Below are 18138 nucleotides of genomic sequence, written 5' to 3'. Positions count from 1 at the left end.
CTTGAGGACAAAGTTGGGGAACACTGCATAAGAAATATACTTCTTATTTGTATGTGTTTACATGTATTTTAAATTTTTTCAATTTTCACGATAGTGGTCCTTTAACCCTTTTTAATCTATAATTTTAATTCATTTATTTTATTTATTTTAAAATGCATTTATTGTTAGCTATTCCTATTTATTTTCTGGGAACACAGTGAGGAAGTTACCTTTGAGAACAGACTTAGTTTTCATGTCCTTGATGAGGAAGAGCTCTTTGGTTTCAGGGGGGAGATCAAGGTCATCTTTTTTTTTTGCGAGCCTCACACCATTACTAAGTGCTCTGAGGACACTAGACTTTGTGTGTTCTGTTGAGAGTTACCAAATATGAACAAGTTGCATTACATGCATACAAAATATGTAAAGCAGGGGTAGACAAATGAATATAAAGCCAGGAACTTGCAGACAATTATTAGACATCAGATCCACGGACAACAGTTACAAAAAAAACTCAGCTGTTAGGTGACACCTGTCATTTTTAAAGAGCCTTGGCTAACTGGAACCTGAGATTTTTTTCCAGCCCTGATATAATATGGACAAATGTATGTACAGATTGCATTATATGTGCATTTACTAGGAATTAAATATTTGTAATAATGCTATTGTTAACCACTAGGGATGGAATTCATCACAGAATGGGTTTGCCAGTGGCGATCTTCCATCCCATAATGCCAAGCTAGGCCTCTGACAAGTCAGCTGGCAATTGGCGTTTGTAAACCAGCATGTCCCGACATGAATATGGGTTCAAGAATGCAGTCACTGCAGCACACTCCATCCCTATAGACCAGCTAATTTCAGGTCAGAGGTCATGTTGATTAGATAGAGAACATTAACACAGTCCAACAGCACACTGCCACCAGCAGCCGAAGCAAAGGAATGGCACTGTTCTAACATGGCAAGAACCTGCTGTAGGGCTCATGATGATATTTCAGGGTTTCTGGAGACTTATTTTAGCATCTTGCAGTCTGCTCTCATTACTTGGACAGCTAGACCTGGGCATGTTGGCCGTTGTTTTTGAAAGTCCTCCACGATGTTATTTTGAGGAATGGCTAAGTGCAGATTATTTTGAGATCTTTTTAAATCCCTTATTAGACTTATAAAATGTTCTTTCTTTAGGCCTCAGTGTTACAAATATGAATGGAGGATCAGGTGATGACCACAGTGTGCAGCGATACAGACACTGAAGCAAGGAGTAATGTGCAACAATAGTTTATTGTACCCAGATCAAGCATACAAACAGATAAATGCAAATAAAGTGCAAACCACATGCAATTGCAATATATATACAATGAATCTCCAATAAACCTGACAAGCAGTGTGCATTCATACAACTGACACCCTGACTGACTAACTATTTATTTACAAGCAATGTGCAGGAGATATATACCAATATATACAACAAGCAAATATATATATACGAACATAGGCGGTACTGATGAAATAGACAGAATCAACATCAATAGGGAAACAGGGTCAGTAACAGTAATCAGATAAGCGCAGTACAAGGGATTAAGCAAGAGCAAAGTCAAAAGGCAAGATAAACAGGTCAGGAACAAGAAACAGTTCAGGTTTATAGGTAGAAGGATTGTCCAGAGCCTCAGGTCTGCAAGGTACTACAAAGTTCTGGCAACTGCATGAAGTAAACAACAGTCTTTATATAGGCCATGCAATCAGTGAGATTAGTAACAGGAAACAGCTGGTGGTGTGATCCTGCAGTAGAACCACCTGCAGGCCAGTTCAGGAACTGCAGGTCTTTCTCCCAGACAGTATACAGCCACCTGCTGGTAGAAGGCAGAAATCCAGGGCTGCTCAAAGTCCACAAAGCCCTCTGCTGGTGGCACAATGAAAGTTCCAGGCAGTCCATGCCAATACTGCCACCAGCAAGCAGGAGTAGGCAGTACACTATTCCTAACACTCAGAGAGCTCCTATTATTTCACCATGGTGTTCACTCTTACCTCACCAGTCAGGAGCACACCAAACTAAATGTCTGAGGTTTAGATACAGAAAACCTCCTTTAAAATGCTGAGTAACAATAATTTAAATCATGTGCACCTGATGTGATACACGTGTGTGATTTGAATCATTTTAAGTAGGAATAATCACAGGGGTCCTCACCAGTAATTGCATTTTTGAAGAATTATATTTCACAGAGAATTTTAAAAAGTCTTCTTCGGTTCTAATCGTTTAGTTATAGTAATTACATTTCTTATTGTTATAATTGAGATTGAATATCCATATGTCCACAAATATTACAAAAACACACAGGCTTTTATAGGGTGACCTAATTTTTGTCACATGACTGTATCAACCCATTTGAAAGGACCATAAGAGAGCTGTACATAAATGGATTGCCACAAGCTTCAATGAACTGAAGCAATGTTGTAAACAACGGGAAAGAATGCTAAAATCATACAAAAATTATTGCTTCAAGTTAGTGCTGCTAAAAGGTGGTTTTACAAGCCGGGGTGAACTTAATTTTTCACACATGGCTTCTCCATTCCAGCTTCAGTTTTGTTACATAATGACACTGTGGAATGTGTTATGTGTGGTTTTACACCAAACTTTAGAATTAAATTATGTTAAAACGTGGTCCTGGTTTGAAATAACTGTATGTATAGTTTCCTGAAAGAATTAGATTTACCTTCTACAAAAATGAATTAAAGCTACTATATTTCTCATCGAACAAACTGGTAAGTATAACAGTGTTACCTGCATGACGAACTTTCTTTTGGCGGAGTAGTCTAGGTGGACTCATACTTCTCCTGTGTAATAATGATGATGTTTTTGATTCCCGGGCAGACTGCAGGCTTGAGAGAGAATTCAAGCTTTGGGTTTCAGGCAACCTAAATGAGAGTGGTTAGATGATTCCTATTTGATGTTAATTCTAAACAACAATCAATTATTTACATGTGTTTGAAAGCCATGTGGATAACTTTCAATAAATTAAAATCTGAGAAGGAAACACAATAGTCGATTTAAATAAAACCACAAGAGGATTATAGCTGTTACATAAATACAATTCACTTTTGATAGAGCACCTGTAATGACTCATAGCAGATCATAAAATATTATTCAGGATACCAATTTTTGCTTTACTTTTCAAAAACACATTTATAACTATATATTGCTGTATATTGGTATAGCCACATCTTCTCAATAATGTTTTGCCAAGGCAATAATGTCACACAGCCTTCAGCCCCAGAGTACTCTGAAGTTCCTGCACACTACAGAGTGGAGAATAAACAAAAACATCCCACAGCTATTCACCTTGCCAGCAGTAAAGATGCCACTATCTCTGGTAAATTTAAGAACGTAAGTCAGTGTGAGTTAAGATTTTATGATAGGCTAACATTGACTAAATACGTTATAATGACTATGATTAGCAAAAAGGGCAGATACTATGCACAACCCAAAGACATTCTACATGGGTGCTTGTAGGGACACATACTGAATTAAACAAATTGAAGAGAAAGGGATTCCTGACAAATCATTTTTTGGTATGAAAGAGATTTCAACTCTTATTATCTCTATTTCAACTTTCTTATCTTTTGCATGTGGATTTGTTTTTCTTGAGGTTGTACTAATAAGCTAAATATCTCTAAAGTGCTATTCTTATAAATATGCTACAGGTAGTAGTGCTGTGCAATTAATAGCTGCAATAATTTTCTACTGCATCAGGCAATGCAAAGCTAGTGGCTGTAGCAGAGTGAAATATATTAGATAAGACATACATTTTTATAGCAGTGAAAAGACAAAAAGTTCAATAGATCATTATAACAGGAGATTAATAAACATAAACAGCAGCAGAAAATGCAACTGAAATAAGATCTCTCGCGCATGTGCAGAAGACCCAGACTGGACGTGACTGAGCCATTACCAGGGCTGATTGCGACTGAATGGCAGACCGCGGGAAGACAGCGAGGGACTCAGACAAGCTTATGGGGCAGGAGGAAGCCATGGATAAGTATCAAATCTTTAGGTCTTTTCATCTCTGGGTCGTTTTCAGGGGCGGACTGACCATTCGGGCACTCGGGCGCGGTCCGAGGGCCCCTGGCTGGGGGCGGGGGGGAGGGCGGCAGAGCACCCTGAGCAGGACGGGAGGCAGCCAGTGAAAGGGAGCGATGGGCACAGCAGTGGGGATGGAGGAAGTCTCCCCCACTCCCCTCACCTTGGGGACCTCCTTCCTGGCTCTCCCCTTCGGGATGTTTAAGTGTTGGCACAGTGGCTGACAGAGGGCGGGGACTTACCGCCGTTACAGCCATCGGAGGGAGCTCTGTCTGTGTGCCGCTAGTCTGGTCTACTCAAGACCAGACTAGCAGTGCACAGATCAGAGCTCCCTCCGGCGGCTGGAAGAACAGCGGTAAGTCCCCGCCCACTGTCAGCCACTGCGCCGACATTTAAACATTTTAGAGGGGAGAGCCAGGAAGGGGGAGCCCAAGGTGAGAGAAGTGGGGGAGATGTCCCCCCTTCCTCGGCGCTGTGCCCATCGCTCCCTTTCACTGGCTGCCTCCCTTCCTGTGGACACCTACAGACCTGGTTACATATACTGGAGACACTTAAAGGCCTGGCTGCATATACTGGGGACACCTATAGACCTGGGTATACTGGGGACACCTATACACCTGGCTGCATATACTGGGGACACCTATAGACCTGGCTACATATACTGGGAACACCTATACATCGGGCTACATATACTAGGGAGACCTATACACCTGGCTACATATACTGGGGACACCTATACACCTGGCTACATATACTGGGGACACCTATACACCTGGCTATATATACTGGGGACACCTATACACCTGGCTGCATATATTGAGGACACCTATACACCTGGCTAAAAATAATGGGAACAACTATGCCGCTGGCTACATATACTGGGGGCACCTATAGACCTGGCTACATATACTGGGGACACCTCTACACCTGGCTACATATACTGGGGACACCTATACACCTGGCTACATATACTGGCTACATACTGGCTACTGGCTACATATACTGGGGACACCTAAAGACCTGACTATCTAAACTGGAGACACCTATAGACCTGGCTACATATACTGGGGACACCTATAGACCTGGCTACCTATTCTGGGGACACCTATAGACTTGGCTACCTATTCTGGGGACACCTATAGTCCTGGCTACCTATTCTGGGGACACTTATAGACCTAGCTATCTAAACTGGGGACACCTATAGACCTTGCTACTTATACTGGGGACACCTATAGACCTGGATACCTGCACTGGAAACACCTATAGACCTGGTTACTTCCACTGGGGCTACCTTTTGACCTGGTTACCTATACCGGGGGCACCTATTTTGGGGGAACTGCTGCCAGATTAACTATTTTTGGGGAACCACTGCTGCAAGATTAAGTGTATTTTGGGAAGCAGCTACCAGATTATGTGTATTTTTGGGGAACCGCTGCCAGAATGTGTATGTTGGGGGAACCGCTACTTCCAGATTATGTGTATTTTGGGGGAACCACTTCTGCCAGATTACCTGTATTTTGAGTGATCCACTGCCAGATTACGCATATTTTGGGGAAAAGCTGCCACATTATGTGTATTTGGGGGAACCGCTGCTGCCAGATTACGTCTATTTTGGGGGAACGACTGCCATATTATCTGTATTTTGGAGGAACCTCTGCCAAATTGCATGGATTTTTGGTAAAATGCTGCCAGATTACATGTATTTTGAGGGGAAACATTATGGCAGAGTTCAAACTTCCCCAGCAGACCTTTTACACCACTGCTAAGGTCATGTATATTTTGCCCCACCCATGACCACATTCTGTTCTGTGACCACACTCATTTTTCGGGCGCATGGGTTTTTTATCAGTATAAAATATCTGTTGTCAGTAAATTATTATATCGTAATCTGTAAAAAAAAAATAACGTGAAAGGTGGTAACACTAGTACGGGGGCTCCATAATCTCCTATTGCCCGGGGGCCCCATGAGTTGTCAGGCCACCCCTGGTCACTTTATATCTAGATCTATAGACGCAACTGTTTATCTTATCAGTTTATTTTCACTTTAACCACTTGAGGACCACAGTGCTAAACCCCCCTAAAGACCAGGCCATTTTTTGTGAAATTGGCCACTGCAGCTTTAAGGCCAAGCTGCAGCGCCGCACAATAATAAACCGATAATAATAATAATAATAATCCGCACATTTTCTCCTGTCGGACTCAAAGCGCTCAAGAGCTGCAGCCACTGGGACGCGCTGAAGAGGCCACCAGTGTTAGGAAGTCTTGCCTTGAACTCCTTACTGAATAGGTACTGACCCTAGCCAGGATTCGAACCCAGGTCTCCCATGTCAAAGGCAATGCCCTTAACCAGTATTCTATTCAGCCACGCACAACACAGCACACAAGTGATTTTCCCCCCCCCCCCCCCTTTTCTCTCCCCCCTCCCCCCGTGTTTATTTATTTAAAAATTTTTTTACAAATATTTATGTTATTTATTTTTTATTAAATTTCCCTATTTATTTTTGTATTTTTTCCCCCTAACTCCCTCCCTCCCCCCAGCCTGGCCAATCACGGCGATCGGCTGTCATAGGCTTCAGCCTATGACAGCCGATCGCTCTCTAGTGCCCCAGGGGGACAGCCGTGTCTCACGGCTGTCCCCAGTACAGAGCTGCTGTAGATTGCAGCGCTGTACCAGGTTAAAAGACGGTGGTTTAGCGTTTTAACAGTCTCCGATCGGCGATCGCCTATAAGAGACTAAAGGCGGAGCTCTGCCTACCAAGCAGGAAATGCACATGCAGCCTGCACGCGATCTCCTGCATTGGCCGGCCCCACGACTTGACGCCAATTAGTGTTAGGAGGTCCTGGGGCTGCCACCATTGGCGTGACGCGGTCTTGAGGTTGTTAAATATATTAAGCAGGTTGTTTTATATGGACTCGGAATAATGAACTAGCAAGGAATTAGGTAACTTTATTCCTGCCAATATGTTACGCTTCTAAGAGAAAGCAGAAAGATTGTGTGTACATGAGCAAGCTAAAATCATGAAACCACAAACATGACTTTCAGACATCCCTTTAGATGTGAATTTCCCACTTCCCCTCCCCACATCACCATCCATAATAACTTTCAAGCCATCCGCTGTTTGTGTGAGTATACGTTCACCCCAGAGATGCCATTTCCTGTCCACCCCTCTGGGATTGCTGCAATTAGCTTTGGTACTGCACGTGTGTGGCAGGATGGCACACGTACAGTACAATGGGGCATGTGAGGGCAGAGACAGTGCCGAGCAGGGGCGTAGCAATATGGGTTGCAGAGGTTGCGATCGCATCGGGGCCCTTGGGCCAGAGGGGCCCCGAAGGGCCCTCCCTCAACTACAGTATTAGCTCTGTATTCGTCCTGTGCTCATAATAATCACTTCTATAGATACTTTGAATAGTGGTAATCATTAACAAAGTGTTCCCCATCCCCTTCTTGCACCTCTGACACTGTAGTTGCCATTGGCAGGTTTTGGTGCGCCGTATCAATTGTTATGTATAGAGAGCTTGGGGGGCCCCATTGTAAAACTTGCATCGGGGCCCATAGCTCCTTAGCTACGCCACTGGTGCCGAGAGACATGCCTTGCACACTCCTGCCCCATGCAGCAAAGCATGCACCACCAGCTAGTAAATATATAAAGATATCAACAATTTTTGCTGCTTACTTGACATTCAATTAAAAAAAATACCAACAATATTTGAATCAACAGTGGTATGTTATATCAATTTTAGTGGAAACAGAGTTCCATTGTAAAAGCAGATTCCCACAGCACCAATGGGCTAGCTTTATACCTGTTTGATAGATCCTTTTCTCCATTGTGATACCAGTCTAACATTAAACATTCAACATGAAGTTTCCTGATCTTTTCTAGAGTAGACCTCCCCTCTGAAATCTCATTTACAAGTAATTGTATGTCTTCACTCTGCAGACCAGAAAGATTGCAAACAATAATTAGTGTAAAAAAAAAAAAAAGTCACAAAACTTTTTTTAAGTAGTAATGAAAGTATATTAAAGTGGGTTGAAACTCCATATAAACTGTAAAAAATATTACCCAATAAAAAATTACTTAGTTAGCTTACCTTTCCTGTTTTTAGTGTTTACTGTCAGATTTAGAAAAAAAATTGATATGAAAGAAAAGAAAAGAATATTTTTCATTTTTATTTGGCGCCTCAGGCTTCACATAGCAATATTTGATCACATTATTGACCTGATGATGCGGCTACAGGTCGTGAAATGTGTTGCCCACTGTGCTGATTACATTCGTTTTTCATGCATATGTCTAACTAGTCATATAGGCTGACAACCACCTTATATGCATATAGTTATTGGGCAATGATCATTTGGGCACCTCCTACACCTGCTTGTTGTAATCTGCATAAGGGAAAACTTACCACAAAAGGCTGTGGAGCATCAGGATCTTTAAGATTGCTGGTATAAGAATGAAAACGGCCACCTGTCTTGCTGGAGAGCTCATACAAGAAGTTATTAGCCTCTGTATCATCACAATTAAAAGAGATTGTATGGATAGGGCGTATTTTAAATAAGTCGATATGATCCAGAATTGTTTCAGTAGGCTGCAGAAAGAAAACAAATACATTCTAGTTTACCACCTGTATCATTACTGGATAATGCACATCATCAGCAGTTTTCTAGGTAAAATATAAGTTTTTTTTTTCCTTTTCATACTAAGTTATAAATGAGTTGCTAAGGATCATGTACTGCCATCTCCTGCCTGCTGGTGGCAGTATTGGCTTGGACTGTCCTAGATTCCAATGTCCACCAGCAGGTGGCTGTATTCAGATTCTGGTAGTCCTGGACTTCTGCTATTCACCAGCAGGTGGCCTTCTACTGACTTTGCGAAAGTCCTGAAGTTCCTTGTCTGGCCTTTGGGTGAATCAGGAGCACTTTCTGCAGGATCACACCACCAACTGCATCCTGTTACTAATTACAGTGACTATTTAAAGAGAACCAGAGATGAATGAATACATATATTTATACATACCTGGGGCTTCCTCCAGCCCCATCAGCCTGGATCGCTCCCACGCCGCATTTCTCAGCTACCTCTATCCGCTGGTACCGGGTCCCGTCATCTCGGCCAGTCAGAGCCAGTCAACGCAAGTGCAGAGGGCTCCCTCCTTACTGTGCAGGCGCGTGCATAAAGAGATGGAGGGAGTCCCTGTGGATGCAGAAAACTGTCCGCGTCTGGTGGAAGTGACGGGACCCGGTACTGGCGGATAGAGGCAGCGGATAAAGGCGGGGTGGGAGCAATCCAGGCTGATGGAGCTGGAGGAAGCCCCAGTTATGTATAAAATCTTTTTCCATTTTTAGGGTTCCTTCGTCTCTGGTTCCCTTTAAGGACTACCCTTTCTCATGCAGTTGCCAGAACTTTGTACTTTCAGACCTGAGTTCTCTGGACACTCCTAAACCCGTTCCATGATCTGTACCAGTGTCTGTTTCTGCATCTGTAATGCTGGGGGGGGGTCATACTTTCTGACCAGCCAGCACAACAAGGCTAAGAGCTGGATAATGGAAGAGGCTACACAGGCTGCCCAGAGCAACTGCAGCTCTGAGCTTCTGATAAGGCGCAATGACAGCGCAGTGCGATGTTGCGCTGCTCTTGCGATAGCAAGCATTCAGACAGATACAAGACAGACTAGAATGAGGTAGCCAATAGCAACCACAGCAATGGCTACCCGCAAGGACAGGACTAGGAGGACAGAGGCTGACAGAATGAATGCTTGCTAATCTAGTCACTGTCTCAGTGACAGCAAGCATTCACAAGGACAAGAGTGAGGTAATCAATAGCAACCACAGCAATGGCTACCCGCAAGGACAGGACTAGGAGGACAGAGGCTGACAGAATGAATGCTTGCTAATCTAGTCACTGCCTCAGTGACAGCAAGCATTCACAAAGACAAGAGTGAGGTAACCAATAGCAACCACAGCAATGGCTACCTCGCAAGGACAGGACAGAATCGTCAGACAATAGCAGAGTCAAAAGGCAGGCAAACGTAATACATAGACAAATATACACTAGATATGATTTCCTAGTGAATTACAATTTACAGCTATCAATGAAACTACAAACGTCTGACTAACATATGTATATATCGGCGATGAACCGATATATAACATAAGCAAGGAAGACTGGCTAGGATCAGGAACAACACCGCAAACAAGGCTAGGCAATACAAAATATCTATACTAGAAGGAGTATGTATATATGTCCCCGTGGGAAATATATAACGTAGCTCCACAGGATAACTGAACTAAGACAAAGCAAGAAGTTTTGAATCAGGATGATACCATTTATTGGCTAACTTAGAGATGGATAAACAGTGAGCTTTCGACTTATAAAAAGCCTTCGTCGGACTGGTTCCTGACCAAAACTGAAAAACAGCTTATATACACTGACATACAGAGGAGAAACATTCTTTAGCAAACATAAATGTAATTAGATGCCTTAACTGTTACTGAGGAGGCTTTCCCAGGCATCCTATCTAAATTGATAAGATCAATAGAATCCTCAACATGACATAAAGCAGACTCTGGTGATGAAGAGACATCGTAAATTCCGAATTCAAATGGTAACTGGCCTGGTTACATGCACCATTAATTCTAAGCTTAAGAGAATTGTGGCATTTAAAGCCAGCACCTGAAAGCAAATACAATGAATAGTGACAGTGAATTCCATCTTACACAGCATATGGCACAAAAATAAATGAAAAGATAGAAAAATTAAAATTAAAAGAACTGTGGCATTTAAAACCCATCGTACCAGCACAAGAAGTTGGAGTCCTTGTTTAAACCATCTTGTACAGTTTTGAACCAATGTATAAACTTAGTTTCTTGTGTTAGTCTCATGTTTCCCGATTTGAAGCCACCCATTAATACAGTGACGCGAAAATCGCTTAAACTGTGTCCAGGTAAACAAAAGTGTGTTGGTATTGGGAGATCAGTATAATTACAAGGAATATATTTTACAATATCAAGGGACCCAGTAACAGCTTAGACAGAGCTGAGACTATGACAGGCCGGGGTCTAACAGGAGAGGCAGGCTTTTATGCTGGCATCAGCCAATGGATGCAAGCATGCAAATCGCCACACAGCTGAATGGTAATCACTCAATCCTGTGCTGGCCTGAATACCATTTGCTAGCTGAAAGACCATGATAACAAATGCATGCAGTACTATGCAAGAACATGCATGCAAGAAATCCAGGGCTATCTGGCTGCAGTTCAGCTGTAGTAAACCATTGGTGGAATAATGACAGTATTCTGAGCTGTCCAGAACTGCAGAGCAATTGCAAATGACAATGTGACTCATTGCGAATGCACAACCGAATGCAGGCTGACAAGCCGGAACTGTCCATTTGCGGCTCCACCTGCAATGGACAGAACATGCCACAGGAGGAATCCTAACAGCATCTATCTGAACCTGCTAATATGTTCGTAAAAGGGAAAGAGGCGCCCTGATGTAATAAAAGCATCTAAAATCAGCTTAAAATCGAAAAGTGATATGAGGTAGCTTACCTCAATGACAAAACCTCTGTAGTTAATACAAGGGATTTTTATTAGCACAGGCAACGCGTTTCGCGGGTCTCAGCCCGCTTCATCAGGCCAGTAAAAGTGCCAAATAGAAAAGATCATCTAGCATAGGGAGCCTCCTAGTACCCACAGTGGACTCTGTCCCCTTTTTTCCACTAAGAGAGCGACCATCCTTCCGGTTCTGGCTAGGACCACCCCGAGTGGAGTCGGGTTTATTGTCTCCACCTGCTTCCTGTGGTTGGTTTCCCCAAGCAACCTCCCTTTGTGAGTAGTGGTTTTAATTTATTTTCTTTTATTGTGGTCATTGACATATTGCACTATTGGGCTCCCGTTTTTTGTCTCCTGTGACTTTTTCTACAGGGTGTTCATCCACCCCTACTACAATTGCCTGCAGATCCGGAAGATTCTATCGACTCTTGCCGGAAACACAGGAGACATTCCGGTTGAAGACCATATCCGATTCACGGATTCTGAGAACATGAGGAGGCTCCCTATGCTAGATGATCTTTTCTATTTGGCACTTTTACTGGCCTGATGAAGCGGGCTGAGACCCGCGAAACGCGTTGCCTGTGCTAATAAAAATCCCTTGTATTAACTACAGAGGTTTCGTCATTGAGGTAAGCTACCTCATATCACTTTTCGATTTTAAGCTGATTTTAGATGCTTTTATTACATCAGGGCGCCTCTTTCCCTTTTACGTGCTAAGTATACCCCCGAACACATCTTGTCCGAGGGGAGGTGGCAGACCACCAGTGGAGTCCCCACAGTGGACTCTGTCCCCTTTTTTCCACTAAGAGAGCGACCATCCTTCCGGTTCTGGCTAGGACCACCCCGAGTGGAGTTGGGTTTATTGTCTCCACCTGCTTCCTGTGGTTGGTTGCCCCAAGCAACCTCCCTTTGTGAGTAGTGGTTTTAATTTATTTTCTTTTATTGTGGTCATTGACATATTGCACTATTGGGCTCCCGTTTTTTTGTCTCCTGTGACTTTTTCTACAGGGTGTTCATCCACCCCTACTACAATTGCCTGCTAATATGTTGCCAAACCTGTTACTCGGTCCTGACTTTTGGTTGTTGCCTTCTCCCTTGGTACCATTATTATTATTATTATTATTATTATTAATTTACCATACTTGTTTATTTTCAGCATAGGTCTTGTATACATTTCCTGTATATTCCCTATCTATATAGTTAGTTAGTTTTGGATTCCAGTGTGCATACTGCACCAGCGATAAAACATAGAGGAAAAGAACTCGTAAAATACTGCTCTTTGAAAGATGTCTCACCCCAGCACATTCAAAATATCCTCAACTTCGAAGGACTAACCAATTATTGCGCAGACCCAGACTCCATGGTCCTGATGTACAACCATGCAGTGTCATCTGCTTATGACACCCTTGCTCCAGTACGCAGGCCCGGCCCTAGACTTTTTGCCGCAAGCTTTGAAGAAATCGCCACTGCACTGCCCCCCCGTGGGGGTTGGGGGACGCCCGAGCTGGAGGGGATAACGGGCAGGAAGGGGGTATTGGGCCTAGCGGTGGGGGGGGTCGGACCCCCCCTCCCTCACCTGGGTCCCCCGTCCTCTGCTCCCCTCCTGCCAGCTATCCCCTCCAGCTCGGGCGGCCCCTCACACCCATGGACGGGCGGGTGCCGCCCCCCCAGAAGTGCCGCCTGAGGCAAAAGTTTCACCCTGCCTCATGGGCGGGCTGGCCCTGCCAGTACGCATTAAACAGTCTACACCACTCCACCATGCACGGTGGTTTGATAGCTCACTAAAGGACCTAAAGAAAGAAGTGCGCAGACCAGAAAGAAAATGGCGAAAATCTCAGAATTCAAAAGATAAACACATCTTTGTCTCTCACCTGGGAAGCTACCAAAATGCGATCACCAAGAAAAAAATCCTCCTACCTATCACAGGAGATCACAAAGGCCGCCAACAGGCCAGCCTAATTATTCCGCACAGTTGATAGCCTCTGTAACCCCATCCTGGTAAAATCCTACTATAAATCCCTCAAGCTATGTGAGAAATTTGACTGACTTCAAAAGCATTAGTGAGGAAGAAATCTCAGACATCCTCCATTGCCTCCACCAGACAACCTGCGACCTGAACCCTGGACAAACTAAGCATATGCTAAAATGCCCTGACCTCTTTGGTCCAGCATTTCACAAAATAGTAAATTGCTCTCTGCAAGCAGGGAGGTTTCCTACCTCTCTAAAAGAAGGAATCATTAACCCCCTTGGCGGTACGCAGTTTTTGAGGCTGCATCCGCCGGGAGGTTTTTCGTCCCCAAAAATTTGTTTGCATGCTTGATCTAGCATTTCGCTAGCTAAGCGTAAGTCCAAAGTTGCACCGGTCCCCCCCATGCCCGCCGATTGCCACAGGCTATACGTACCTCGCCACAATCCCACGAAAAGCGCAGTTTCCCGATCGGCTTCCGGCGTTCCTATGGCGACGATCGGAGATGACATCATCGACATCATGACGGCATCCGCAATCCCGATCGCCGTCATCGCGAAGCCTGGAGCCAATTGGGTGGCTACGCCGGCGTGGGAACACTGGGGGGTACGTATACCAGAAGCTATTGCGGGCGATCGCGGGGGACGGAGCAACTTTGAGCATATGCCTAGCTAGCGAACCGCTAGCTAATGCGTATAGCAACATTAAAAAAAATCATCCTGAGGCCATGTGATCCTCTGCGGCACCTACCCAGTGTGTAGCACAGGGTTACCGCTAAGGAGGTTAAACTCCTTCTTAAAAAACCTTCCATAGATCCAGATGCAATGAGCAGCTACAGATCTGTCTCAAACCTCCCCTTCTTAGGTGAACTTATTGAAAAGGCTGTCTATCTGCAACTTGAAGCCAGGCTCTCAGCAAACAACATCCTGGACCCTCTACAATCTGGCTTTAAGAAACACCACAGCTGTGAAACATCCCTCATCCAAGTCTGCAACGATCTGCTCATGGCAAGAGACAGAGGGGATAATTCTCACTTGTGTCTGGGAAAAAACATCTGACTGCAGGGAACAAACAAAAAGGAACATTAGGGTCATTGTGATCCCCTCTGAGGGACAATTAGTGACTTTATACTCTGCGGAAGATGTCAGCGCTTATTAATAGTAAACATTATTAACACAGATCAGAACTCTGAACTTCATTTTCTATCTTAGTAAACTACAAAGTTCTGGACCAAATATTATAGAAATCTGCATCATTTTCCTCACGCTGAACCTGGCAACATGAACTATTCCTGCCAATGTTCTTCTCGTGCTGCCCCTGCTGTTTCTGCCAGTTTAGGGACTCGCATATTTTTCCACTCAAGTAAGCGAAGCATCCATCTTATTTTTAGAAGAATGAAGAGATAAAGCAGTGATGAGGCTTACCAGAGCCCCTCTCATTGCTGCATAGATATTCTGGTATACTACCGCCTGCCCTTATCTTCCACTCAATGCAAAAGCATAGATCTCTTCCAAAACCTTTCTTAAGTCTAAAATATGAAATTTAGATAATGAAGCTTTGGAACATTATATATTTTGGTGTATTTTAATTACCTGATCAGGACGTCCATCTGTAAGTAAGTAAACTGCCTGGGTATTACTGTCAGACAGGGCAAGCTGGAGAGCCTTAAGGGTGTTTGTAGAGCTACCGACCTTCCAACAAAAAAAGATTAGAGATAATGAAAATCTTATTACAGTATGTCTCCATACTAGTCATTCATGTAATTGCAATTTGTTTGTACTTCATGAAACATGTAAAGAGGAACTGTAGTGAAAATAACATAATGAATAAAATTGCCTATTGTTTACAATATTCATTTATATATTATTTAGTTAGCATTTGTGCATTATTACATTTTCCCTCTCCTGGATTTACCTTCTGAAATTTATCAATGGTGGTGACTTCTTTAGTTTTGCCAGGTGATCTGTACAGAATGTTCATTTACTGAGAGTTCTATGCACAGAGGGAGCTATTGCTTGCTTGGCAGTTGGAAAAAGCCGTTATTTCCCACAATGCAGCAAGGTTCACAGACAGCAAACTGTCAGGACCCTGGTCATGACATCACACTGCGGGAGGGGTTTTACCACAACATCATCCATACAGACCTCCTGATCATCTATTCAAAAAAGGTAAGGATTTTTTTGTGGGAAAGATGGTATCAGCTACTGATTGGGATGAAGTTCAATCTGGGTTGACGTTCCTCTATAAACAATTAACATTCAAGAAATAGGTTTACATTGGGGGAGGGATTTAGGATTAGGAAAATACATTGGGTTTGGAGGTTAGGGTTAGGAATTAGAAGGAAGAAAGTTATAGTTGCCAGTCAATAGGGAACAGCTCCTACAATTTTGACAAAGTGCCATAATAAGTCTAATTGTAGAATATTGCTAAAAGCACATTAAGGAATATTGTATCAGAATGCCCAACGTCCAAATCACCTCACATAAAAATTAAACGTATTCCCCTTTCATGTTGACTATGTAAAGACGTCTAAAAAAGAAAATAACAATTGTGTTGTCTCTTGTCTCTTTCTTGATGCCTAACCCTAACTACTCCCACATTAACATGAACCCATTGATGATGCCGATTTCTGGTTTCTAACCATAGATTTTTAACCTCAACATCTGAAACCTAACCTCCCCCAACTTTTTAACCTCAACATCTAAACCAAACCTCCCCAGCCCTATCGCTTAGCCATAACCCTCCTACAGGACTCCTAATAGCCAGTAACCTTCACTGATTGTCACCTATCATTGTCTTCCCCCATTGTTGAATTGAAGCTGCAACAAAAAAAAAATCCCCTGAGAAACCCCAAACTAAATCCCCTTCTGCACTATCTGGCAACTTAACTGTATAACAGAAGGAGGCACACCATGGGCTCGAACTTGCTTTCAATTTAGTAAACATCTGTACACTAAATGTTATGGGCTATGCAGTGAGCATAGCTACTGTTATACAGTTGATACACAGTGTGGGGCAAGGGTGGTGTACCTGCCCGGAGGAATGCATCGGCTACAGCTCTCCAGCTAAAGATTGGAGCCTTACAGAGTTCCTACCGTAACCACATTAGATTTCTGCCGAATTACCCTGGGCCTCCATATCAGAAATTACTACTGAGTGGTTGCTTCTAAATTAACCATGGTAAACCAGCTGCAAGGGGCATGGGGGCCAGGCCTAGCAATACCAGGTGGCATGTGGAAGAAAGGGTGAAAAAAACCAAACATCATGTAAAATAGAATACAAAAATGGAACACAACACAAACAACCCAAATGAATTTGAAAATAATTTATTGAAAATTTCCATGAAAATACCATGGCCAGATGTACAATGGCACAGCTTCTTTGTTCAATAAATGGCACATTGATATCATGCCATCTTAACTATAAATGATAAAAATATCCTTATATGCTAGATGTGAACTACATTCATAATGCAGACACTCTGCTGTCCTTTTGAAACAAGCCTTTTGAAGAAAGCCTTTGAGTGAATCATGAGATATCAAGCAGTACACTGGTTTAATATTCATAGCTTTTTGTTATTCTGCTTGTAATATACAAGGTCAGGTAACTGGCAGCTTCCAAATATCAATGAATGAGCAAAGTGTTTTGTCTGTCATGTTCTCAGCAACATAATGTCCGCTCGACCAATTTGCCTTGTGTGTGGGGTTAAATGCATCATGCTGTACAGTCTGCTATGGGCAGCCTAATGCACCCATTTGTATGCTTTACTAAAATATTAACTACTATTCTAAGTAATTATGGTAAATGTTCTTGTGGGGATTGTCTTCATCAAAGAGCAAAAACAAATGAACACTGTGTATTTATGCATCCATTTATTGTGAAGACTAGGCTACGTTCACATCTACCTAGCGCAGATGGCCGTGCAATCCGAACACAGCGCATACGATCGCACGCCATCCGCGCCGCTACCCGCTGCTTATCCCATCCATTGACAGTGATGGGGTCAGCTCTGCGCTTCCGGGCAAAATGCAGGCAGCAGTACGCAGAACGGTATAAGGGCTGTCTGTGCCCTTCTGCCGTTCCTGCGTTTCAGCACATCATACATGCATCCAACGGAAGCGCTTATGATGTGAACGAGGCCTTAGGTAATGTCTATTTACCAAACAACTGTAAACTCCCTTATTCACAAACAAAAATTGCTGTGACGTGTGTTAGCGCTACAGAAGTCATTTTTGTAATTCAATGTAATTTCCGATCTGCAGCCAACTATGCCGGGAAATCTAACATACAACAGTCCTCCTTCACAGGAACCTCCTACAGGAGTACCTGCAAGTTAGCAAGCATGTCAACAAGATTAAAAATCAAGCCTATATGGGAATCCATGCTTGTGTCGTTGATAGGGTCTGCCAAACTGCTTTTCCTTTGACAATTGATCAATCTAAACATTTTCCAAAATGATTGAATAGGTGACCTGTGTTTTTCAACCTCATTCCAAAGTGCACCCCTTCAGGTGTATCTGTAATTACAAGTGTAGATGCTATGGGTATATGGGAGGAATATAGTTAAACAGCACCTTATT

General features: G+C 43.2%; 1 protein-coding gene across 3 annotated transcripts in view; it reads right to left on the bottom strand.

The window, feature by feature from the left end:
* Window positions 1-18138, bottom strand: part of VWA3B (von Willebrand factor A domain containing 3B) — a 189178-nt gene that overhangs the window by 115536 nt on the left and 55504 nt on the right. For all 3 annotated transcript variants that reach the window (XM_068268166.1, XM_068268165.1, XM_068268164.1), the window contains exons 13-17: window positions 15152-15250; window positions 8450-8632; window positions 7850-7980; window positions 2750-2883; window positions 210-347 (exon numbers count right to left, since the gene is read on the bottom strand). In XM_068268166.1, coding sequence (XP_068124267.1) covers window positions 210-347; window positions 2750-2883; window positions 7850-7980; window positions 8450-8632; window positions 15152-15250 — 685 coding nt within the window. The remainder of the gene's footprint in view (window positions 1-209; window positions 348-2749; window positions 2884-7849; window positions 7981-8449; window positions 8633-15151; window positions 15251-18138) is intronic.

This window comes from Hyperolius riggenbachi, chromosome 2 (assembly GCF_040937935.1).
Source record: "Hyperolius riggenbachi isolate aHypRig1 chromosome 2, aHypRig1.pri, whole genome shotgun sequence".
Classification (NCBI taxonomy): domain Eukaryota; kingdom Metazoa; phylum Chordata; class Amphibia; order Anura; family Hyperoliidae; genus Hyperolius; species Hyperolius riggenbachi.
This window is presented reverse-complemented; position numbering and strand designations above follow the sequence as displayed.